Source organism: Calonectris borealis, chromosome 4 (assembly GCF_964195595.1).
Source record: "Calonectris borealis chromosome 4, bCalBor7.hap1.2, whole genome shotgun sequence".
NCBI lineage: Eukaryota > Metazoa > Chordata > Aves > Procellariiformes > Procellariidae > Calonectris > Calonectris borealis.
In genome coordinates this window covers 67,355,252-67,381,109 of record NC_134315.1, presented here as the reverse complement: position 1 = coordinate 67,381,109, position 25,858 = coordinate 67,355,252, and the positions used below count along the sequence as shown (strand labels likewise).

Below are 25,858 nucleotides of genomic sequence, written 5' to 3'. Positions count from 1 at the left end.
TGTGGCATAAAGAAGGTAGTATTTGAAAATATTCAAATATTTGGTGGTCACAAACAGCAGAAGTAGTACTCCTCTCCTCCCACACACCCCCCAAACTAAAAATTACCTCATGTATAGTGAGCAGATAATTGAGGATAGCCTGCAATTCATCTTCTTTTATTCCATAGTCCTTTAAAAACAATCAGGTTTTAACTATCATCTTTCAAGCACAAAAGTACTGTTCCCAAAAGAGCATTATTACAAGCAATGGTTATACACAGAGCAAGTCCCACAAGACAAATTTGTTTTCACTTGGTACTATAATAGCTTCATAGATGGAAGGTAACTTTTTCCCTGCCCAAAAAATACGCACTGAAGGTTATAAAAGTGCTCTAAGACAACTCCAATACAGGCATAAAAATAAACTAGATAGTAATATAGCACATGAAATTGTGAGAGTAACACATGTTAATTGATACAGATAATTTGAACTGAGCGCTTCCTATTAATAGAAGAATTAAATTAAGGAAGGTGGCAAAGAGGATTCAAAAGTAGGCCTTGATGTTTAATTATAAGCCTGTTAGCTACGCCTACAGCTGAGTTTGCTTCTTATTTTCCACTACAGAATCTGATCTTCAGTTGCTATCAACTTTGCAGAAATTTAAATCATTTATGGCGTCTATGTCAGGAATATGCCTTGAGGTCTTTTTGGTGAAAATAAAATAAAAACCAACAGTTTCTAAGAACAGGATGAGGGAAGGGAAAAGCAGGCTTCTTCATTTTTAGGGCTTTTATTTTTTAAAGCAAGTCTCTCATTTCCCGAAAAGATTTTGCACCACTGTGTACAAATAGAAAATCTGCAGAAGAATCAATGTTTTATGATGGACATGCTTTTTACTGTCCTTATGAAACTCTATCCAAGTTATAAATCTCTGACACAAATTTTTAAAAAATAAATAAAAATGAAGCTAACACTTAATGGAAGTCTTTTAGAGTTTGATAGCTAAATTGTCCCCGATACTTCAATTGCAGAACATCCAATTTTAAGAAAGAGTAGAAGAGTCAAGTGCAGAACTTTACTAGTAGTTACTCCTCCATACTGCTGGGGCTAAGGGTAGCAGCACAGAGAGCATACTGGTCCCTTAGCAACACAGAGGAAGAAGGGAAAAGGGAGCTAGATTCAAACACAGAAAAGTCAGTCTACAGAAGGAAGAGAAGAAGAGAGAGATCAGAGCTTACAATAGGAAAGGCTTAAGAAGAGTCTACAAGTAGTAGAACTGCTGAATTTCAATATTCCTCTAATGTCTAACAAACAGTTGTGAAACTTATTGATAGAGTCTCTCTTCTTCTCTTCTGTCCCACTGGCCCACAGCATATAACGTCAAATGTTGCTCTTTAGTCTTTAAATTGCTCTTTAGTCTTTAAACACTTCTGATGCAGGTGATATTGTTCTTGTCAAAAAAAAATGTAATCAAATACTTATTTCCCCAGTAATAAACATTTCTAAGTTAATGATTTAACAGCCCCACTAAAAGGGAGAAAAATGCATCTTCAGCACTGCTGTCTGTGGCCAGAGCCACAACAAAAAGATGCACCTTACATGGTATTTCTATCTACTTATTTGTTTACAAAATTCAACATGCTTAGAAAAAAACGCTATATTAAAGAGCATTTCTTTATGAAAGGAAACTTAGATATCCTATCATAATTTAAAGTTATCCTACCTTCATCACTAGCTGTTTAATGAACATCAACAAGAATGCTCGCAGAGATAAAATCTCTTTTTGAGTAGGCCGTGGCCCGTCTACAAAAGAAGAAAAGTAGATATATGAAATGGAAATTAACAGTTGTTATTAGCATAGTATGCATTTTCACACAAAGAAAAATAGAAGGCATTTTCTGAGTGAAGAGGGCACATTTTAAGTAAAGTTATCTTTCCTCCACTTCAGACTACAAAATAGTAATGCATTTTATCACTGTTTATTAGCAAAATGCCCAACCAGTGAGGTTCTAAGGCTTTCATTAAATATAGTTTTCCAAACCCCTCTAAATTCTTTTCATGATCTTACCACTTCCTTGCAGTGTCTATGAACCAACTTCATGCAAGGAATAAGATTGATATGAGAACTTTCTGTCAGAATTTCCAGATTTCAAATTTTTGCTGTTTACTATTGTTTTAAAAGTTCTTCTGCTAAAGCTCAAAGGAAGAACTACATGCCATTATTACACACAACAAAAGTCAATCTTACAACACTATATATAAAGGTTACCTTGAAAGCCATGACTTAATTTGTTAACTCAAAGTCAAAAGGACTTGCTTCGGCCATTCCTGCGTAAAGCAGACTTTCACTGAAACGTTTTAAATACTCAAACATCGAGTAGTTCCCAGGAGACGCAAGGTTAAAAAAACAGGTGCAACCAAATGTCAAAACCAAGTAAAAGCTTTCATAAAGAAAGCAGATGAATTGTTGCAAATACATTTCCAAGGATAGTTTTTACATTCGCTCATAGGTTCACAGTTCTTATGATCTTAATCATCAGGAAAAAGCAAATCATTTAGCAAATGTAAGTGATCATACGAATCTGGTTTTATACAGAATAGGCCAACGGGCATATTTGGTTTAAGAATACTAATTTTCAATATAGACCGGTCTAGTCAAAATAAGCCATTAAACTGTATTAGTAAGACTATCCTACACATACACTTGCCTCAGGCTCAATAAATCAGTTCAGAAACTAATTAAGTAAATCCATGTCTTCACTAAAAAGGAAAGGAGAAAAAACACACATGCTTTGCTCCTTACAGGATGCAAAATACTACAAAACAATCTTTGCAACCCTCTAACAGGAAGGGGTGGTCATTTTGAGAAGCCGGTGGCAGAAAGTCAGACACAATTAAGGAGCACTCACTCCCAGTACATCTAACTCTCATCACCTGCTTCTCTCTCCAAAATCTCAGAGCCTTTCTTCATTACAGGAGACAGTAGAGATGTAAGTTATTCTCCCTTTGCCAACACTGTGTGCCCAACCCCATAAAACACAGAACAACAATTAGAAGAGCCATAGTCATACTTCCAAATAGCATTAATTCCCTTATCTGTGCCAGTTCCACCTGCACATATTTATGTTATGCTGGTGCACATTTCACTTCTCCCAGTTCCTTTTACAGTACTGGATTTCTTAGACAAGCAGCTATTCCCTTTGCTTTTTTCTTATGATCAGTATTCTTGTTCTGTGTTCCGTGTCCATGACAAGTACTAAACACGTGTTCTAAATTTTATTACTTCTTTCGCCGTGAGTTCGCTGTCTCGATTAAGCATGCTTATTGAGCAGTTTTCCAACAAGTTCAGATCCCTACGCCTGCCAGATAGACTCAGTATGCCTATTTTCAGCTATATTGCTATTACCAATAGATTTTACAAGCACTTAAAGACTGTCCAGTACTTGAACAAGCTCCATAAACAGACCACATTCCCAGGCACAGCTCTACACTTCCAAAACCCTACCATTTCTCTGACCAGTTGTATCTAGTAGATAGAACTAAGTCTTTGATGACAGAGGATATGACTTCTGAAGAAAGTTTCCATTAGATTGTGAAAAAAACCTTTCAAGAATATCCTATGGACAAAAGCACACTGCTCGAACTGTTACGGTGAACCCACCCCATTAAAATAGAATTCTTTCTCAACATTTACAGTTCTATTCTATACTTTGTATACAACATTTTTTAAAAACAAACATCAGCTTGTGAAAGAAGAAATGAATACATACCTATGCCCTTGGGAGTTATACCACTGCGATCCTGAGGATTCACTACCCAGTAATAATACTTTAGGGTATGCATGACCAGAAGAACTGTCCCAACCCGCCGGATTGCACCATATATGTTAACGGTGCCAATGAACTCAGTAGACAGGTAAGTGTACAGGATCAGCTGAACCTACAATACCCAGTCATGAAATCAAAAATCATTACAGCAAAATTGCAGCACATCAGACAACTGCATTCTTAAATTTCATCTATTAAAATGTCTTAAAAAATAGATTTTCTCTGCATAGCTCAGTAACAAAGCTCTTAAAACCCTTGCAAACTGATTAAAAATTTCATTTTACTTCTAAAACTATAGAGTGTTATGATTTTTTTTAAGCTGGTCCACACTCACAGGAGCGTGAAAGCATGGTCTTCACACAATCACAGATAGCTGAGATTGGAAGCACCTCTGGACATCATCTAGTCCAACCTCTCTGTTCAGAACAGGGTCACACAGGAAGTATTAAAGAAAGGTGCATATTTATTATAGGCTTAAGTATTCATTATAGGCTTAATTATTTACATATCTCCTTTCCCTTTTTCTTCTGAGAAATAATCACTTCAATAATACTTAATAATTTAATTTAGCTGTAGCAAACAAATGTTTTACAATGACTTCAACAGTAGCAGTGTTAGCGCTGTCTCAGTTTTTGAAATGCAAAACAAACCCCTACGGAGGGGATCAAAAAATCTGGTAAGAAGGTTTCAACTAGAACCAACTGGAAAGTTTCCATCCAAGCTGTCTGCTCTCAGAGAACACAGATTCACCAAAACAAAAATACCCTGCAGGGAATATGTCAATTTAAATGAAAACTTCAAACCTGACACCCAGGATAATTTCTCTTAAAAATTGCTGGGTTTTTGCCAACTAACCCATCCAAAATTCCTTCTCAATCTACAACACTGACTAGGTCAGGGACTCCAGAAGTCACTCCTAGCTCTGCTCTGCAGAACACTGCAGGTTTCCAAACTCCCTGAAAACACTGGGAGTCTGCAAAACTTGACAGCTACATGCAGAAAAGCAGAGTCTGAAAACATGTATGATTTCTGCAGGGGAGCCAGGACCTATAATTCTTGGAGTCCAGGCTTAGTCTCAACACTCCCAAATCGATACATCATAAGATACCTTATTCATAAGAATAAGCAATTTTACCTGTGCTGGGATATGAATCCATATTGCAGGATTAAGGAGAACATGATCACATAGCTGCTTCAGCAAGGGTACCCCATTGTGTAAGTTGCTCAGGTATTTCGAAAAGGCAAGGCAAAGTTCTAGTACAGCTCGGGTAACATGGGCTTTGGATGACTGTAAAAGAAGATCGGCTTAAGGAAGAGCCCTGCAACAGTCTAGGAAAAGTATTTCTCTCAAAAAAATTCAATATTAATGTAAGACATAACAAAGATTTGCTTTACCTTTTCTAGGCTATATCCTATCACAAGGAAGCCCTTACAGGAAAGCATCTGTTCTTGCATAGCAATGGAGTTCTTCAACAACTCCATGATGAAAGCCAATAAAGTAGAACTGAAAAATATGATGTTTATTAATAAAGAAAAATGTTTTAAAGTGTTACAATGAGACAGAAAGTATTTCCAAATTAACATTTCTATCACACAGCCCAGAGATACATTTAATGTGTTATATAAATGCTCAGATCAGAATTTTTAAAACAAAAAGCAAGACTAAATTTTGGAAGGTCTAACTTCTTGCTTTTAATGAATGCATTTCTAACTTGAAATTCTGGATTCTGAGATAATTGTGCAATAGCAAAATTCTTCTGAAAATACGTTCTTGCAGAAAGGCGACAGTTAAGCGTGTACTTCTCTCTGCTTCTTATTTCACTTACAAACTTCTGCAAGATCAGTAACAAATGCCATTCCACTTCCTACTGCTTTCAGATGAGCAGATATTGGAAGTATTTTTCTAGACACAGCTTTACTATCAGTTCAAGCTAATTCAGCTCTATGCTGCTGCCAGAAGGAATGTTCACGCCCCTCCCTTTGTGTCACAGCGCTAGTGCCTATGAATCAAGACCTTAGCCAGCTGAAAAACCCTCTATTGCCAGGCCAGTTTGCAACTGAATCAAATCCCTGACTCATCACATAGATGCCCAAGTCTGAGCCAGCTCAAGAGAGGCCCAGGAATGTACAAATGGGCTGAAGGAACATTGTGACCACCCCTTCTTAGCAACAACATGGATGTAGATCATCTTTAAACAGTCATGAAACTACAATTGCAATGAAATAGAGCAAACCACACCAGGATTCTAAAAAGCAATCCCTTTGCTATTAATACTACTCTAACTCAGGAGCTCCACCAGTTTCTGTGCCTGGATGTTCAGAAGTTGGACTGAGTTGAAACAGAGCTGAAACCAGAGCAAAAGCCTGGCAGTAAAACTGAATAACAGTATCTTCCAAAAAGTCTGAAAAAAAATTCCAAGGAATAACTTCATCTGAAAAATTCATCCTTCCTGGAGTTTCTCTTGAAGCCTTCCCCAGCGGATTTTCTCCGTGTCAGGAATAAGCTCAAGAGAATTGTCTGTAATTGTTACACAAAAAAATTGTGAAATAGAAAATATGTATACATTTTGATTCTGTGTGAACGAACTTTCATAGAAAATTTGGTACAAATAAACACTTCACCTTGAGGTCCTGCCTGTAACAAGGCCATCTTTTTGTTATTAGACATAATTCATTGTTGCACAAGACAATTTAAACCACTATGCCACTTAATAAAGCAAGAGGTAATTTCCTTTACTTAAAGAGAAACAAAGAACAGAACACAATAAGTGCAAGCACTCACCAAACAGTCGTGTCAACGTGGTCCGATGAATATTGCCTATAGTCTAATTGTGCAAAGAGAGGGAAAAGTACCTGCACTCCTCCAATGGAGTGCAGGGCACTTTGGATAGAATGCGTTAAGACTGCTTTCACATCCTGACAAAGAAGAATTAAGACATATTGAAATCTCCTGCAGAAACTGTTAAAAAGTTTGTTAGAAATAGTTTGAAATTTCTTCAATATAAAAACTGTATTATTACCAAATAAAAAGAAACTGCAAGAAGTACAAACTGGCTGCCACAGCCACACTAAATGCCCAGTCTGGATGACCTACTGCTTTAGATACAGTCTACAGCGTAGATCCACAGATGAATATACAGGAGGTGGTTTGCAAACTCTAAAAAAAGTCTTTAGTAATAGAGAAACTCTAGAACAGAACACATGAAAAGCTTCTGACAAATTAAAAGATTAAGGCATTCAAAGCATAGGGAAGAAAAGGGTATCATATCAACAGGGCAAAGGACAGGAGATAGGTAATATCTGTAGGGGAGTGAACATATGTCAGAAATGAGGAAGAAGGATTTTTCTGAAAAGCTAACACAGTATTTGTAATACTGATATTTTTTAGGTTGTAACTTTGATAAAATAAACTTTTTTCTTAGGATTCTTGTGCAGCCACATTAATTCAAGAAACAGGGGAGGTATCAGCAAGGACAACCCAAAAAACCCAATCTATCAGCAGTTCCCTATCTTGTCCAAATCCCTATAAAACTTGATTTTTAGGTTTTCAAACAGAAATAATTTGTATCCTCCAAATCTATGAAAATGTTGAAATACCTGCAGCATGAGGGCGTGTGGTGAATGAACAAAAATAGAAGGGTTATCCTTAGGGGATGACTCTAGACACAGCTGTGCATCTGTAGCCCTTGGATTGTACATAAAAGCAATAGCACTGGATAGTTTGCCATCATATAGCAACAATTTGTGATGTTCAGCAAGGAAGAGATCACTTTCTGCCTTGAATTTGAATGTTCCCTGGATTGGGGAGCAGGGTCGAGGAAGGAAAAAAGAAAAAAAATTAGATTACGCACATTGAGAATATGGTTCAGAAGACAACTATTAACAAAAAATGACTAAAATATTGCTTCTTCAATCTAGCAATATTTCAGAAAGAAGTTCTTATCTCATACGAACATTGTAAAATTGACTTTGAGTCAAGAGTTAGAACTGCAGATTTTTTTTTTGACCCCTGAAGAGTAACATTGCTAAAACGGTGGGTAATGTAAAAGAAACACATTAGCTAGAAAACAGAACGACAGTCAGCAATGTTCACTCAGAAGGAACTAATAATTGAGGAGTAGATAGAATAGGAACCATCTTTTTTAGCGTATGTTTGTACAGCTGCTAGGGAGTAACAGTCTTCAATTAGTGCCCCCCAGGCTATGACAAAACAAATAATAAATCACTGCAACAAAACTAATCCTCAGCACTAACTTCACACATTAAAAAAACTGACTAGCACAATCAACTATAAACCTACATTTCTAAAACAAATACATCATACTTGATCTAAAGTTTTCAGCCTCAATGAAAAAGTGAACCTAACCAGAGATAACAGTGGTGTTCTCCTTCTCCCAACCACCAACACAGAAATTTTGAGAAGTAAACAGGAACACAGATTTATTTTTATAAGAAATTAAGTAACTGAATTAATGCTTACTTGTAGTTTGTGAGGCGATACATAGGCTTATAGAAGAAACATGGAAGAGTGTAATAAAAAGATTGCACAGTAAGAACATTTTTAGAACAACATAGAGGTGTCACAACGTTCTTAAAACCCACCATAAAGAGTCTTATCAGAATTAAACTTTGGAAACTTTACAGTCAATTCTAAGATACCTTATATCCCAGACCAAGCTGATAAATGGCAAAGATTTGAGCAGCATTGAGAGCCTCACTAAAAAGGTAAACGGACGTCATTTGCCCACAAAACACTCGATTGGCATCTGCTGTTTCTGAAGAACCCAGGAAACATTTGTCAAATGTCTGAAAATGAAATAGAACCCAGTAACAGGGTTTAATCTATGCTACACAAACAAACTATGCAAAGAATATACATATTATCAGGGAATATTATTTTTACATAAACAAGCATTTGAGGGTCTCAGCAGAAACACATTTTAAGTTCTGAGATGGACAAAAGCAGAATCTACTCCTCTACCAAAAATTTAATTCCAACATTTTTTAAAAATACATAAAACGGGGGAGGTTTTCTAATAAAATGGCAAAGGATCTCTATTAATCCATCAAGATGATAAACTATAGATTTCAGTATACAGGAATTACTTACATCACTGGTGTTGACAAACCATGTTATTTCTCCATAAGATGCCAGTTCCCCATTCACATAACATCGAAGTTCACTATTCTTCCAGCGGTTGTAGATGTGCACTATAGTAACCATATACCACTAAATGATAAGAAAACAATTGAGACAATCCTATAGACACTTAAAGTAGCTTAAGCATTAAACTGGGGCATAGTAGAACAAATTCAATTATTTATGTGAATTAAATTAAGATTGAAAGATTTATTTTAAGTCAAAAAGATTAAGTCATTGGTAAGTTTTCTTGCATAGCTATGTCAAAGGATAATATGCCATTTTTTCCACAAAAAGTAGACACAGAAGCTTAGAAAATATTTATGGCATAGAACTCAAAAAATCTTCCTTGCAATGCTGAACCAAATTTACACCGAAACTACTGTGTAAATAAGTTTTAAGTTGGGTTACTCTTAGCATGATGGACTACTACAAATGTTGTCATTCTAAAGAGCAAGCATGGCTCTAGACTAAAGACTTTCAAAGGCTGTGCATGTCAAATTATCACAAATAGAATCCATGTTTATAGCAAGGGATTACTGAAAGAAATTCCTGAGTAGGCCTGTTCTCCCACAAAATGTTTACACCAGTTGCTCCAGAAACATTAACAGAATATCTAACTGAAAAAGGAAACATTTTCAACACAGCATAATATTACTTAATAGACACACAAGCCTTGAACATCAATAATAAAATCAACTCATACTTTAATTCTTACATTTAAAAAGATACATAAAATAAAGCACCAAATGCAAGGAGACTATTTTCTGGTCAACCTGAATGAACATAAAGTATAACAGACTTTCAAGAATGAATCTGTTGTTCTCCCACATGCAAGAAGACCAAACTCCTATTAATGGTCCTAGCTTGATTAGGAAAACGAAATGTGGGTTAGTAATCATTCTTCCTTAAAATAATACTGCATTTGTCCACATCGAGTAAGTAATGACATAAAGGGGAGCCTTAGCAAAATCCTTTAGGAAAAGGAGAAGAGAATGTCTGGAGGTGGGAGAAAACACAATATAAACAGAGAAGGAAAAAAATCACAAGCCTTGTAACTTTCAAGCTGTGTATATGTACTAAGAGTTCTCAGAGAACTACACAAGTCTCACAAATTCATAAAGCTTCTGGTAAACTGCATTTTCTAGCTCTTTCTTATACATTTCATAAGTAAAATTAAAAAGAAATAAGAATTCAGAACACAAATTTGTTTTGCTTATTCTAGTGTAACTGTTCTTATACAGAAAGACCAGCCTAATCAATAGCTACGACACTTCTCCCCCCCCACCCAGGCTACATTTTTAAATTCATGAAACCTGGTTGAAAGATTTTATTATTTTTACTCACCTTTTGTGGCTTGAAATCAAATTTTACACAGTGCTGGAAACCTTTTCCCTTTGATTTTATAGACGTTACAATCAAGCAGCCTCCAACAAAGTGAGCAGAATAACCAAGTCCTTTGTTTGTTCGAAAACTAACAAATTAGAACAAAATCAGCACATACACAGATGGAAGTAAAAATCATTGAACAATTAATAGAAGTTGAACATCAGAAATACAGTTTTACATAATACTCACCAATATAAGTAAGGCTTATCCTTATCCACATTGATATTATTTACAGGATCCATTCTTAGCCAAGTGTGGAAAGTAAACCCATTCTGGTACGGCCACTTGGCTATAGGAGGTAAGGCAATAGCCTAAAGAAAGCAAAAAGTTATCCATGTGGAAAGATCAACATCACAATAGTAAGAGTATACAGCTTAAGATATACACTACAAATGCATACTGATATACAGATACACACTATAAATGCGTACACTACAAATGTGTACAGTTTCTCTATACCAAAAAAATTCTGGCCTAACTTCTGTGCTTTTTGTTAAAATATCTAATTAATTTAAATATTTAAAAACTGGTCTTTATATCTCAAAGAACATTATTAATAGTAACCTGCACTTCAAAAATTAAATGCTTTAGTAGAAGCCTTACAGCATAAAAACTCCTCAAAATGCAAATTCAAGATGATTTGATTTTGTGGTAACCTGACAGAATAATCAGATTTATAAACTTATTTTCACATAGTGTTGGTATTCAGGAAAACAAATGATTATGAAAAGAAGCTGGCCACAAAAAGATAATCACATACATTTCACTTAACAGATTCTTTTCTCTCTTGTCCATGTAGCCTTCCAGTTAGAATATGACAGACTTATAAACTTCCTTAAAAGAAAGGTAATACAATCCCCACCAGCCGAAATCTTCATATCAAACACGGTGTTTATGTTAGCTCAAAAGCTCTTAAGTTATAAACTGTGTGGCAGGGCCCTTTGTTTCAAACAGTTGGGTTTTATTGTGTGGGGTTTTTTTGTATGGTTGGGGTTTTTTTCAACATTACTATTAACTTTCCACTGTTTTGCTGCACAGATTTGCAATACACACTTCAACTAAGACTGCCATAACCTCTGATCAAAGATGCCGTCCAGATGATCAATACCAATGAACAAAAAACATCAAAGAACTTGAGTGTCGCCAGACTCCTTATTATGCTCCCACGCTCCATTCAGCTATCCCTGTCCAAACAAAATGCTATAAATCCTTCTCTATACCAGCTAACTAATCAGTCTGCATGTCTTTGAGCCCAACTTTTGGGAACTGGTAGCACTATCATTTGGTTTAACTCACAATGGATCTTGGAGTAATTATATTAAATACTTAATTTCTAAGAATTCTTAATTTTAAAATATATAAGAATATTCACATTAAGGTTACTGAGGCACCCCAATATCACATACGGTTCAAGCATTCAACATTATTATTAGAAGTTAAATACAAAAACAGTACATGAATAGCCAAAAGGAACAAAAACATGTCTATTTCCAAGTTCTGTTGCACATAATAAGACTTTTTCTAGTAGTCTGCGTTTTTCAGTCTCAAGTTTTCATTCCAAAAAAATTCATTATGTCATCAAGTTGGTGAAATTTAATCTCAAGCCAGTGAGGCAGAAAGGTAATGGGTTTATGTGAAGAAAACTGGAAGAGTCATCTGATAAATCTTATTCAAATCTTATTCTGAATTAAGCATGAAATTTTGAACGTACTATTTCATCCTACGATTTTAGGAGCAAAAGTGTTGATATACTTAAATTCCTACAGAAGATTCTGCACAGCGTTTTCCAACTACCTATTTAGTTTCAAATTCTTTTTCAAGTGAACACTACAGAACTTAAAAATGAATCGGTCACCCGAACAATTACAAAAAGACTAATCATTGTTAAATTTAATCCTCTTTCAGTATTATTCAACCTATACATGTCTAGGATCCACATTTTCTCAGAGAATTCTTAAGAGCAATATATGTTATTCACATCATCTGATCATTAAAAGAACTAACAAATGGTGCAATTATGGCCACTTCTAGCTCAACACTTTCTGTGGTTTCACTAGCAAAGGCTTCTAGATGTAAGGCTGTATTGGGTTTGCGTGGCAAGGCTTTGGTAGCAGTGGGGGGCTACAGGGGTGGCTTCTGTGAGAAGATGCCAGAAGCTTCCCCCATGTCCAATAGAGCTAGCTCCAAGATGGACCCACCGCTGGCCAAAGCTGAGCCAATCAGCAATGGTGGTAGTGCCTCTGTGATAACATATTTAAAAGAAGAGGGGGGAAAAAACTGCTGCGCAACAGCAGATGGAAGAAAGGAGTGAGAATATGTGATAGAGACAACTCTGAAGACACCAAGGTCAGTGAAGAAGGAGGGGGAGGAGGTGCTCCAGGGGCCGGAGCAGGGATTCCCCTGCAGCCTGTAGTTAAGACCATGGTGAGGCAGGCTGTCCCCTGCAGCCCATGGAAGTTAACGGTGGAGCGGATATCCACCTGCAACCCATGAAGTACCCCATGCTGGAGCAGGTGGACGTGCCTGAAGGAGGCTGTGACCCCGTGGGAAGCCCGCGCTGGAGCAGGCTCCTGGCAGGACCTGTGATCTGTGAAGAGGAGCCCACGCTGGAGTAAGGTTGGCTGGCAGGACTTGCGACCCCGTGGGGGACCCACGCTGGGGCAGCCTCTTCCTGAAGGACTGCACCCCATGGAAAGGGCCCACGCTGGAGCAGTTTGTGAAGAACTGCAGCCCATGGGAAGGATCCATGTTGGAAAAGTTCATGGAGGATTATCTCCAGTGGCTGGAGCAGGGGAGGAGCGTGAGGAGGAAGGAGCAGCAAAGACAACGTGTGATGAACTGACCGCAAACCCCATTCCTTGTCCCCCTGTGCCGCTGAGGGGGAGGAGGTACAGAAATCGGGAGTGGAGTTGAGCCCAGGAAGAAGGGAGGGGTGGAGGGAAGGTGTTTTAAGATTTGTTTTTATTTCTCATTACCCTACTCCAATTTGATTGGTAACAAATTAAAGTTGAGCCTGTTTTGCTCATGACAGTAATTGGTGAGTGATCTCCCTGTCCTTATCTCAACCCATGAGTCTCGTTAAATTTTCTCTCCCCTGTCCAGCTGAGGATGGGGAGTGACAGAGCGGCTTGGTGTCCAGCCAAGGTCAACCCACCACAAAGCCACTCTCACACATACTGGATACTAACACAAGGACCATTCCCACAGAAACATGGGAGTGAAAAGCAGGAAGATTCTCCTTGCGATAAGATTTAACTGAACCAGTCTGGGGAAAAAAAGCAAGCCTCATTTATGTCTGTTCTTTATGTAATAGTATTTGTCCTTCTACAGTGATAATGCACATTTATTATAAGCATGACTTATCTAGCCATAATGTAGGTGTCAGGCAGAGAAAAAAAATCTGGTTAAAACTCTATGCCTATGACAATGACAGATGAGAGAAAAGAACACCACAAATGAAAATAACCCATGGCCGTAATAGAACAACAAATGAACAAACAAGAGAATTAAAAATATCTACATACTGCAGCACTTTTTCCTGGAAAGTTGAAGAAGGCATCAGGTCCATACTTCTGAGGCATGTGTTTTAACACAGACAATAACTTCCCAGCATGTGGTGGCTGACAAAGAGAATTATTACACTTGTAAATAAATAAAACACACCTATAAGAAAGAAAAGACTATACACACAAAAATGAATTTTGACACATTTTAAAGCTTTGCAGATGGTTGAGTAATGCTCTGCTACGACACTTAGCACTTTCAATAAACAACATTAACAAAGAGTCATGGATACCTTCACACAATACGCAGTAGATGCATTAAAATACAATTAATTTGATAACTAAATTAAGGACTTAAAGGCCAGAGCCACTTTCATCCAGCATAAACTAAACTGACCCTGAATGTTGGTTCCTCCCTCTATCTGTTCATTCCCATCAGCGCTACCGTATGCGTGGATTTGCAGTGAGCTAAAGAAAATTAAGTGATCTAGCTGAAAACTAATTTAGGAAAAACAAATGCAAACCAATTTTCAGTTACAGCAGTTTCGGCTTGTGGCTGCATGAAACCTGTGCCAGTACAAGGCAGGCGCAGAATACCTTGCAAAAGGGAGAGGGAGGATCAGCAGACAGGACTATTTTCATCAGGACTACAGTCATATACTAGATTAAAGTGTCTTTGGTTACATGTATCCCTTCATATAAGTCCATGGAGAAAGATTCAAGTCTCAAGGGCAATTTGGAGCACCTAAACTGAGTGCTCAGTTTGCGTGAATACTTAATACTTCCCACCACCACCCTAATTCTGCATTGATTTTGTTGTAATACTCAGCAACTATAAACTCCAAATCAAGTATATGAGCTCAAAACAACAGAAGTACAGCAAATACTGGTCATGAACAATTTTGTGCATCTTCTTTTACCACTTCATAACTTTCCAGTAGATTTATTTTTAAACTACGATTTCACACTTCTGATCTTTTCCTGAAAGTGCCCTTTTTCCGCTCTCGGAAGCGGCCATCCTCTGAAAACTAAGCATTGCATGATCTGTTACAAGTACTTCAGATGTACCAAAATTATAGTCAGATAAACAGTGCTTCATGAATCTGAATTAAAATTGAGTAAGAAACACTGAAAACTGCTCAGATGTCTTCAGTGCTATAGAATTCAACGAGATGATTTGTGTTGTAGTCAAATACGTTGTATCTTTACAGCACTGCTGATTTTAAGATTTATGGAGTTGTGCAACTCCTTAGCAATGCAACTGTGGCATTTTTCTCTTCCTTTCCTCTATATTTAGTCTTTAATAAAGAAAGGAAATTAAACATAAATAGCGGAGAGACAGGAAATGAAAAAGTCAATGTTACAGAGACAACTTTAATTCATCTATGGTTAAATATAGTCTGTATGTTCAATTATTAAGTTTAAACCCTCTATTATTTTTATTTGTGCAAGTTAAGATCTCCAAAATTATTTATTTCAAAGGGTCTTTCAAAATTTGCTATATTATTTGTGCATACTGGCTTTTATACTGAATACTTTTTTTAAAATTATTTGAAGTCGATAGAGAAACTGTGCTACCTTTTCTCTACACTAGGCAGAGTATTTAGAGATACAGAAGCTGAATTAAAATTCAAAACAGGTAAACAATTGTTAAAATAGTTCCCAATTCCAGCAAAACAACAATCTTGTGTCAAAGAAAACTTTATCTGGTGGCCTTTACAACACACACATTTTACTTTAGGGAAAGAGGTTCTCAACAGTAAAAAGAGACCCTCTCCTCCCTTTCTAGTTCATGCAGGAACAGGAGAAAACACATGATACAATTTTTCAGCTGGAGCTTGTTTCATTCATTTCAATTACTGCCATGAATTCTCACTTCCGTAACTAGATAAACTTTTTCAATCTTCAGGTAAAGAAGAATAATGTAAAAATAGGAGCACACTGAACTTCCTGTGCAGACATTTTTTATTTATTTCTCTCTTTTGTCTTCAAAAAAAATTTTTCCTTCGATTTCACATAACTGGAATTACAAAAATAAAAACGTGCATAAAAACACTTGCTTGAAGTCACCATATTATTCCCAGGTGTTCAAAAAGACCAACTCAGTCCACAGATCCAGAAGGAAATTTAATTTCATCACTATTCTACTCTCTGTATTTTAATTGCTTGCAAGTAAAAAGATTCATTGATGTAATACCAGAAAGCATCCTGTATTTCTTGGTACATTTAAAATTTGTTTACTATCAAGGTTATCAAACAGCCTTTTAACCTGTGAACATTAGGAAAAATACAAGCAACGCTACAAAAATGGTTTCAGTTTTGTGTTTTCTTTTACCCATCTCCCTTTTTCTCCTTGAAGCTTGCTGAAGAATAACTTTAGCTCTCGAACTGTCAAGTTATAGCTAGCCAACACACCCAGCATATCCACTAAGAGATCTGAAAAGAAAAAGAACAGCAACATAATTGCTTAATAAAATGCAATGTCGAATTTCTATCACTTAATTAATAAATGTTTCCATGAGGTTTTACATAAAAGGAATACATTTCAGTTTGAGTCATACATTGGGTGAAACTGTACCTGCAATCATGTTATCAGCTCTATCAATCCTCTTGAGCACTTGTTCAACGAGCCCCACTTCTGTGCATGCTTGTAGATTGCGTATACTTTTCTTCAAGATTGCTGTAAACATGCTCCACACCTCAGCCTGGCAGGTGATGTCACACTTATCCAGCAAGTCTACCATGCAGGTGATGCCCTCTCCTTCTTGGATGATAAAGTTCATTTCCAAGTCAAACTGGCCCCCAACAAGCTTTCAGACAAAAGATAAAAAAAAAATCTTAAGAAAACTGTACCAAAGTACCATTCCATGCTTAAAGTTACTCATTCTGCGAGAAGAAAGCTATCAAAGACATAAGCTAAAAAAACCAATATTAATATAATCAAGTCTTATTCTTCCTCTGTTTCAAGTTCTGTTGAGTAACTTCAACAAAGATGCTCCTAAGGTGTCACCTACTATCAGACAATTGCTGCAGAAGAACATTTGGGTAGTTTAAGATACAGATGTCCTGAACTGCCCCATACAGCTGAAAAGTGAAGAGACCAAGTTAGTATTCCAAAACAGGTGAGAGAGCCAAGTCAGCTAAGATACCTTAAATGGCCTGGAGAGGCCCTAAAAGCTTTCCTTCGCATATGCTTAACATTTCTCCAATAAGAGGGCAATTCTACCCAAAAGGAGCTGATGCACCTCAGAAATATTGCCACTTATAAACACTTAAGAGTCATTCCTGCGATATTGAATAAAGCTGGTTAAGTATTAACTGCCAGTTTCATTAGTAGCCACAGGTACTAAAAGGAAGCAAAGGATTGGTATATTTGCATGAATGTGAAACAGCAGCACTGTTTGAAGTCTTTGACTATGCTTTGGCGAAGGCACCTAAATCCTGTAATATTTCAGGTCTCCTAGATGCAGGGTTTGTTTGAACATACACTGAGTAACTAACCACATATGCACGTGCCAAGAACGTGGAGGGGGGAAGGAAATAACCTACTTCATTCTCATTTGTGTACTCAATAAAATAAAAATTCCAGTTGAAGGGAAGATTGATTGTTCTAACCTAACTCCTCTACCCCAACTTCTCCCCTCCACTTCTTAAACTTCTCTTGGACTTTAGAACTGTATTAAACTTAATGCTTGCCATATTACCCATTATATATCAGCATACAAATAGGAATTCAAATAGCATCGACTCAAATGATCAAAATGGACTCATGATCAAAAGTATTTCAGCTTGTTCTCACTTCTACAAGTTTGTCTAATAAAAGACATTATTTCTGTCTTACATGGTGTTCCTTTCACAGGCTTTGACCATTAACAGCTTCAGTACTGTCACTTGTCGCAGTCATACCATGTCAAAACTGCCCCAAAACACATATACTAACTTGCTTCCATATTAGATCCGACAGCTTCTCTCAGCTAGTCAGGATCTGAAGATAAACTTACCCAACGGAACAGAATATACGCTCTTCATTAACTACTGAAATTACCATACATTTTCCTCAAGTGTCTAAATCCTGTCACTTTGAAGAAGCAATCTTTGGTCTTCTGGGCATAAATCAGTAATGCCAAACACCACAAGAAGCAGAGAAAGTTACTGCTTTTATGACAGAATAGACAATGTCTCATGGCAACAATTTCTAAATAGTAATTTACACTTTTCCATTTTCTCTCCTCTTGGTCATGAAAAATAATTATGCAATTTACTCTCAGATGCTTCCTTAGTATCTAGGGAAACCGCAGGAACTGAATGGGGAGACTTGAATTATATTCCCAGCTTCTCTATATCAACTCACACTGTCAACCCAAACAAATCTATCAAGTCATTATCATTCTCCAAGCCTCAGTTTTCCCCTTCCATAAGATGGAGCAGAGGCCTACCTCAAGAAAACTCTGTAAGGCTGAATTCAAGGGAGAACGCTGAGCAGAATGGATTCACACAGAATTATCGCAAAACAAATGCAAAGAAAAAAGTACACCCCCCTTAAAAAAAAAAAACTGAACAAAACATTTGAAAACATAAAATACATAACCAATATTACACTTTATTTTACACCAAATTTATCATCCTCTACAAGACTGAGGTATTCCTCAAGAAGCCACTCTCTTTCTCATCATCCAGGTAAGAAACAAAGAAAATACCGCATTCCGTGTACAGACAGAATAGCTGAAGGTTAAATTCTAGCCACAAAACACCTGCTAATTCTTAACAAGAAATTCAACTCTTTATGCATTTGGTTTTAACTATCAGCCAACCATCAATTATCACACCAAAACCACATACGGCAACTAGAGGTGACCTTACCTTCACCCTATAGTCTACACCACCAATCTTTCATTTTTGGCTAGATACACTATTATCAGTAACCAGCCATCCAGGAAGCTGTCAAATTAGGTTTCCAATCTAATCTGCAAACATAAGCATTTCAGCAAGTACATTCTAGAAATAATATGCTATGGTAGAAATAATTACCATTTTAACATTTCCTTTAAGGGAAGTGAGAACAAAAAAATTGACAGAGAAAGCAATATACCAAAGGCACAGTGCAGTTGATGTACTATATGTATGCATACCCATTAGATACACATAAGCACACACACACCCCTCAGTATTTCATATTAACCCTTTCTAATGGTGATTTGAAACTGATCAACCTTCAAAACACAAATTTGTTTCCAATGACAGGGATCATAATCCAGGTCCATGCATTGGCTAGTTATTATCTGAGCTGCAGTAATGGCTGTGCACAGCAAAATGTAATCTTCCCAAATGTCACAGTAAGTTATGAATATCTGAGCAGCTTAATGCACCTTACTAGCCATGAAGTGTGAGAATGTAATCTTATTACCTTTTTTATGGTTGTATTTTTTTGAATAATGTAGCCTTTGAACTGATGTATAGTCTTTCCTTGCACTTTAGCATGATTTGGTCTCCTATGTTGCACAGTACATTTTTCAAAATTCTCCAATTCAACGTATTTTAAGTCCTATGCTGAGCTGCATAAACAATCTTTATAGCAACCTACAGGGTGGCATAACGTTTTCTTTCTTCGGCATGTAAGTATAAGCTTACAGGAATGGTTTTAAAGTGTAGTATTCAAAGTATTCAAATATAGCCTCACAAATTTTACATTTTGCCAGTTACATTTACCTTCAAAAAATATATAAACTAAACCAATAGTTCGAGCTTTTTTGTAAAATGTTTCTACATTCAGCTGATTGAGAACAGGGAGAATACTTTACAGCAATTTTTAATTACACACTCAGAGTGTGAGATTTTTTTTTTTCTCCTTAGAAAACAAAACTAATGAGAAGTCAATATAATAATACTAATTTTAAGTATAAAATAGCACTACATCACTTCTAAATAGAAACAAAAAGCCAGTTTAAACACACGAAACTTCTCTTTGCAATGAACCTTTCATCTAACATAAAATGAGAGAAGTGAGCCAAGATATAAAAGAGATGGTGCACTTTTTGGGTGAGCAACTACCAAACTACAATATGCAGAAAATAGCTCAAAATAAACACAGTCAAGCTTCGCTTTCCTGAAAGGTCATGATCTAGGTTATTAATCTAATTTAAAGTCATTTCTCCCAGTGGCAGATATAAAATATTTCAAAAGCTTGTAAGAAAATGTGAAGAAAAGCATTTCAATGAACTATAACAGGAAAAAAAGAAATCAAGTCCAAGACCACAATCAGCATTTCTTCTGGAAAAGCCAAATGGGCTATACTTGGGAGAACTATAGGGCTGGATCTCCACAGTTTTATCTGAAACCTCCGAAAAAGCCTTCACTTCTACAGAGCTTCTTCATCCTTCTGGTTACTAGATAACCTACACGTGAAGGCAAATGTACTTGTTTTGTTCTCTAAAGCGAGGATGAAAGAACTATTATTAACCAAGCAAACTATGACCTCCCTTTTCCTCAAGATGTTGATTTTGTAATCTCAGAATTGTTTCTTTAGTAGGTCCAAAACAACAAGTAAGGACAGTGCCTATCCAACGCAAAATGCCGATCCCATGAAGAAAAAAAAAAAAAAAGTCGTCAAATAGGCCAGCTCTATCTCTGTGGAAATTTTAAAAGTTTATGCTCAATAAGAACCTGCAAAGCTGTATGTACAAAGCTGATAACTGCCTGAAATCTTCTACTCATAAGAGTAAAATACTTATTTGCATAGTCTTGATAAACATAAAGAAAAAATGTTCTGAAGCTAAACTAGTTGCCATTTCAACAATTAAAGGTTTGATATACACCCTACATTTTACCTCTGTTCACAAAATAGCTATGTTATCCAAAACGGTCCTGTTCTTACTGCAATTTTACATCATGTCAGTTGACCCAAGGTTAAGACAAAAAATCAAACAAACAAAAAAAACCCCATGTTTTTCATCCCTCAGTGATGAAATCTGAATGCAGCTTCTGGAGAATACAAACACAAAAAAGATGGATTCGTTTTAGCCATTATGCTTTTAAGTAACAATAAATATAATATTCTTTGCCTACATTTACTCCTATCTTCCACTAAAGTAATACACCACATCCTGGACTCCATCCCCTTTCACATATTCAGAAACTCAAAACAAATGTATTGATCGTCAAAAATACATGCCAAAGATTTGGGAAGTATAAGAACTAAGATCTCTTTAGGGCAAGGATCTCATAGGATCATGAGTGATCCCAAGCCAGTCAAATCCCCTGAGGGCACACAATAAACAGTGAAAGTCAACACCATGGTACACATCCTGGGTGGGATAAAAAGATGGTTCTGATTTGGAAAGGCCTCTACAGAGCAAAAGAGGAAAAAGGTGGCAAAAAAGAATAACTCATACATACTAATTTGCAGCAATCCATTCTCTGCCCCTCACCCCCCACTCCTCATGGGGGCTGTGCAGTTTTTTTAATCATTAACACAACACTTGGAGGTGGGAATGTATTAAAATACAAGTCCTAAGAGGAGATTTGGTAGGAAAACCCCTTGATAGTTTGGATCAGTATATCAAATAGTGACATTAGCATGAATGTGGGCTCAGGCCCAGAGACGTTATAGGGAGGCAAGAAAGGGACAGAGAAAGTCTGGATGTCAACCTTTTTTAATTCAATATATTGCCACTATATCAACCATAATGCAACCAGAAAAACTAGACAAAGCACAAAGAACTGTGGGAAGACCCACTCATGAAAGGCAAGGTCATAACCTTCCAGCAAGACGCAGATGATTTAAAGCCATTTGCTACCTTAGCAGTAGCTCAAAGTTTAAAGTAACATGAGACCATGAATATGCAAGTGACCAGCGACTCCTTCACAGACAGAAAGATTCTACTCCAGCCTCTTCCGTAAGCATCCTCTTTAATCTTGCTCCAACTTTGGATTTGCTTTCTTCCATGTCCCAAAAAAACCAAACCAAACCAAAAACCACAAACAAGCAAACAAACAAAAACCCAAACACAACAAAAAAAACCCCAACAATCAAAGAGCAAACAGCAGAAAAGCACAAACTTTTCCTGCTGGTATCTCAGGCTGAAGTCACCAGTTTCACCCCCATCCAACACTACCCAATATTACACTACAAAAAAAGAATACTAATAGTAGTCATCTCCCCTGCTTTCCTTTCTAAGGGTTCATTTTAAACCAGACATATCAATAGTGGCATTGCACAACAACATTGCACCCACTTTAACCTTGATGCTTTCATATGATTCTGTTCAATACTGTTATTCACTATGATCAAAGCTGGATCATTCAGGAAAAATCATTCCCATTGATTCTCTTCATAGTGATGTAACATGAACGTTCTGTATTAAAATAAAATTTCTTCAAGTCTGTCTCTCGTTTGGAAAACTGCCTAAAAGTAAATTTAACAAGCACCCACAGGGTGTTAAGAGTCTACTACTGCCACCTAATGTTGTATTTGAAACCGTAAGCCCAGCATTGCACGTTTTTAATATAGTGTCTCAGCACAGTATAATTCTCTTCCTCCCCGAGACAACTTTATATCAGCAGCTTATAACTTATACTCTGTCACAACAAAGAAGAAAGCCGTATCTCCAGGAAATAAGATTGGAAAAGATTTCAAATCAGCAGAAAAGTTTACATTTAAGTATTGGTTTATATAAAACCAGAGTTTCTTCAACTTCGCAACTGTTAACGACAGAAGGCACACAATTTACCCAATTTAAGCAGGAAAGAGTAGCAAGTATCTCCTATCCAGTTACTCTGAGACATAACACAGTTCATTAAAACTTTTCTTTAAAAAGGCACTGAGCTATGTCTATGTATACATTAAAATTACTCTCTCAGCCAAAATAACAAATGTAAAAAAGCAAAATTCTTGTCCCAATAGGTACAATATATCTGAAGCATCCTTATGGTGGTGACACTTACCTATGGGTTTCTCCTTCCCAACAGAAGGGGCAGGAGGGTTGGGGGGGAAACACACCAGTTTTAAAAGATCATTACACTGTAATCAATGATGCTGTATTTACCCTAGCTAATAATCTAGTATTTTCACTCTGCTTGCAAGCATTTTTACGTCAAATTAGTTCACCAACACAATTAGTTCACTTTGTAGTGTGCAGTTGAAGCCCCAGTGCAAGCAGAGCAATGCAAGGAAGAATTAGCTCTACACAATGTTTTTAAACACGGGGGCAGGAGGAGTGGCACTATGAATTTCAGATTTTATAGATTTTGGGTTTTAATCTGTTTTAGAAAAAGCTTTTAGAAATTTTTTTTAGAAGTACTTACCAAAAAATGAAATTCAATCTCTATCTTATAACAATCCCAGTTTTAAGCAAAATGACTGGGCAAAGTTAAATTTTATCCTACAATAACAAGCAAAAAAAAGACCAAAAAATCCTACATTTATTTTAACAGTTTGGTATCCATTAAAAAAAAAAAATTATCTCAGTACAAACAGTTCAAATTAAAAACAAATACCACGCTCGAACTCAAAACAGTTACAGCACTCCATATCACCGTGCACAGTGTTTCTAGCTTCCCTTCTGGAAATTCAACAACAGATTCCAAAAATGAAAGACATAGACAAGTCCAATATTAGGACCCTCCTCCCAATCTTTACTGACCCATCAAAGAGGTGGGACAGCTGCTATAAAAAGAAGGATTGCCAAGAACGTGACACAAAACACGAGTATGAGGGGCCCAGGGAACCACACTCTTACCAAGACCAAACTGTGGATATACCCAGCAAACCTGCAGGCCATTGGACAAGGTCAGAGAATAGAGCAGGAGACAGTATAAAACTGATTCTCTACTGGCTTTTGTCCGAAGCACGACACTGAGCATAGAGGCCCTTTGCTCCTGAGGAGGCCATGCAATTATAAGCTTTATTTCAAATCCCTGAGGAAACAAAGGACTGCCAAGTTGATTTCTTGCAAATCAAACAATTTCAAGACAAAATTTCAACACACTTCAAATAGACTAAAGGCGTATTTACAAAACTTGGCAGTTTTCCAAGTTTGGCTTATATTATAGATCTCAATAGCTATTAACCAGATAGATACAGACTATATATAAATCCACCTGAAATTCATACCCTTCCAGTATCCGTATTAATAGCATTAAATTCTGTTTTTGTTTTAATTAACTTTTTTCAGTGTACTTTAACTTGAGATACCGTTTAAGACATACAAGAAAGGTATGATTCCAAGAGATGGTTTAATAAAATGCAAATTTGTAGCTCCATACAGGAAATGAAATATCCTAAATCTTTACATCACATCAGATTCATATGTGCATTGAAAGCAAATAAATCACTTAAACCATGATACAGAGAACCTTTTTAAATTTGCATTTACCTACAGTAAATACTGCCATGTTCTTTAATAGCTTGCTAGTTCAATCTTAGCAAACTAATGATTTATGGTTTTGACAGTTTAAAAATCAGAAATCTGTCATTTTATGACATCCAGTAGAACGTCAGCTAGAGTTACATTACTCTGAATTTAAACTCAAATACATGAAACACACATAGCAAAGTACTGTACCATACTGTCCATTTCATTATCCCAGCACATCCCTCCCTTCCTACACTTCTAAAAGTTATCTAACATTTTTATTTGAATTTACAAGAACATTAAAAATAGATTTTTTTCAGGATCCAGACACAAGTGACTTCATCGAGCACATAACTTTTTGTCAAGTCTGGAAATATCACCCATCAGCAAACAAAAACAATCTGCTATACACTGAGAGAAACATACTAACCATACCTCAGCCACCACATTGCACAGGTCTGCATCCTGTCCTATCTTAATCCTTCCCCTCAAGGAAGGAGCCCAAAAGATAACATTTCTAATACCATATGAATCAACAACAAGTCCAGAGTGGGGAACAAACCATACAGTCAGGATGACTTTACAGACAATGCCCTGCTTGCATCTACCTCCATCAATCAGGACATTCACATTGTATGCCGCAAGCAGAAGCAAATTCATTTGCCCATAAGCCAAATCAGGAAAAAAAAAAACCAACTATACAACACTGACACCACGCCTGAGCAAATATAACTAAGTTGATATATATACTTAAAAATAAGGGCCCACAGAGAAGCTAGACAAGTAGGTTAATATGAGCAAAGCAGATTGACTCCCCCTGCCAGAGAACACAGTCTTCTCTTGCAACAACTAGCAGAAGAAAAAAATTTCAAGTCTAATAATACATTTGGATACTCCTAAAAAAACACTTACCTGAAACGATTTGCCCAGGCTTTCTTGTAATTAAATTACATTTTCTAACCTGCTTAGTATTCAGCATCTGAAAAACTAACAGCTAGCTTTTTTTTCTTTTTTAAATTACTTAAATGTAAAAGATTACCAAAGATATCTGTTTTCCTTCAACCAAACTGGTGTGCAAAGACAGTAATAATAATTCAATAAGAAAGCATTTTAAGATGCTTCCTTTAAATTTTTAGTCTTACTAACGGCTCAAATAATTCATTATTGAATTTATTTCAATTTGACAAGGAAATCACAGATATAGTAAACACCTTCCAATTATAAAGAAGTACAAACAGTTACACAATTATTCTTATGTATACCACATAGACTGAACAGGAATACTTCTAAAAATATATGTACCCGCAACAGCTTACTAATGTATTAGATTTGACCTTCTGAAAATTGCAGCTTCCTAAGCTAAGAAAACTAGAAAAAATGTAAAGTAAATAATTCTCAAAAAGTCTCCCAGTGCATCAAAGTGAGGTATGTGCACCCCAGGGGGTGTGTAAGACAATCCTCTGGGGTGCGGAAAGAAAATGTTTTTTGTATCATTACTATATAAAATTTAAAAATTAAAAATAGTTTTTATCTTACCTTTATCTCACCCTTTTTAATTTCTATTTTTGTATGGTTTATAATGTACATAATATACTACTACAGCAGTACAGGTATATAATTTATAAATAAATAGTTATACATTTATTGGGGGTGCATGCTCAAAATTTTTT

The 25,858-nt window shown here is 36.4% G+C and overlaps 1 protein-coding gene across 2 annotated transcripts in view; it reads right to left on the bottom strand.

Annotated features, from left to right (window-relative positions):
- LRBA (LPS responsive beige-like anchor protein) overlaps nucleotides 1-25,858 on the bottom strand; it is a 420,317-nt gene that overhangs the window by 361,183 nt on the left and 33,276 nt on the right. For both annotated transcript variants that reach the window (XM_075149993.1, XM_075149994.1), the window contains 14 exons: nucleotides 16,418-16,649; nucleotides 16,175-16,275; nucleotides 13,861-13,956; nucleotides 10,526-10,647; nucleotides 10,295-10,421; nucleotides 8,918-9,037; nucleotides 8,467-8,613; nucleotides 7,405-7,602; nucleotides 6,590-6,723; nucleotides 5,203-5,311; nucleotides 4,943-5,095; nucleotides 3,751-3,919; nucleotides 1,704-1,783; nucleotides 107-169 (listed from right to left, as the gene is read on the bottom strand). In XM_075149993.1, the coding sequence (XP_075006094.1) occupies nucleotides 107-169; nucleotides 1,704-1,783; nucleotides 3,751-3,919; nucleotides 4,943-5,095; nucleotides 5,203-5,311; nucleotides 6,590-6,723; nucleotides 7,405-7,602; nucleotides 8,467-8,613; nucleotides 8,918-9,037; nucleotides 10,295-10,421; nucleotides 10,526-10,647; nucleotides 13,861-13,956; nucleotides 16,175-16,275; nucleotides 16,418-16,649 (1,851 nt within the window). The remainder of the gene's footprint in view (nucleotides 1-106; nucleotides 170-1,703; nucleotides 1,784-3,750; nucleotides 3,920-4,942; nucleotides 5,096-5,202; nucleotides 5,312-6,589; nucleotides 6,724-7,404; nucleotides 7,603-8,466; nucleotides 8,614-8,917; nucleotides 9,038-10,294; nucleotides 10,422-10,525; nucleotides 10,648-13,860; nucleotides 13,957-16,174; nucleotides 16,276-16,417; nucleotides 16,650-25,858) is intronic.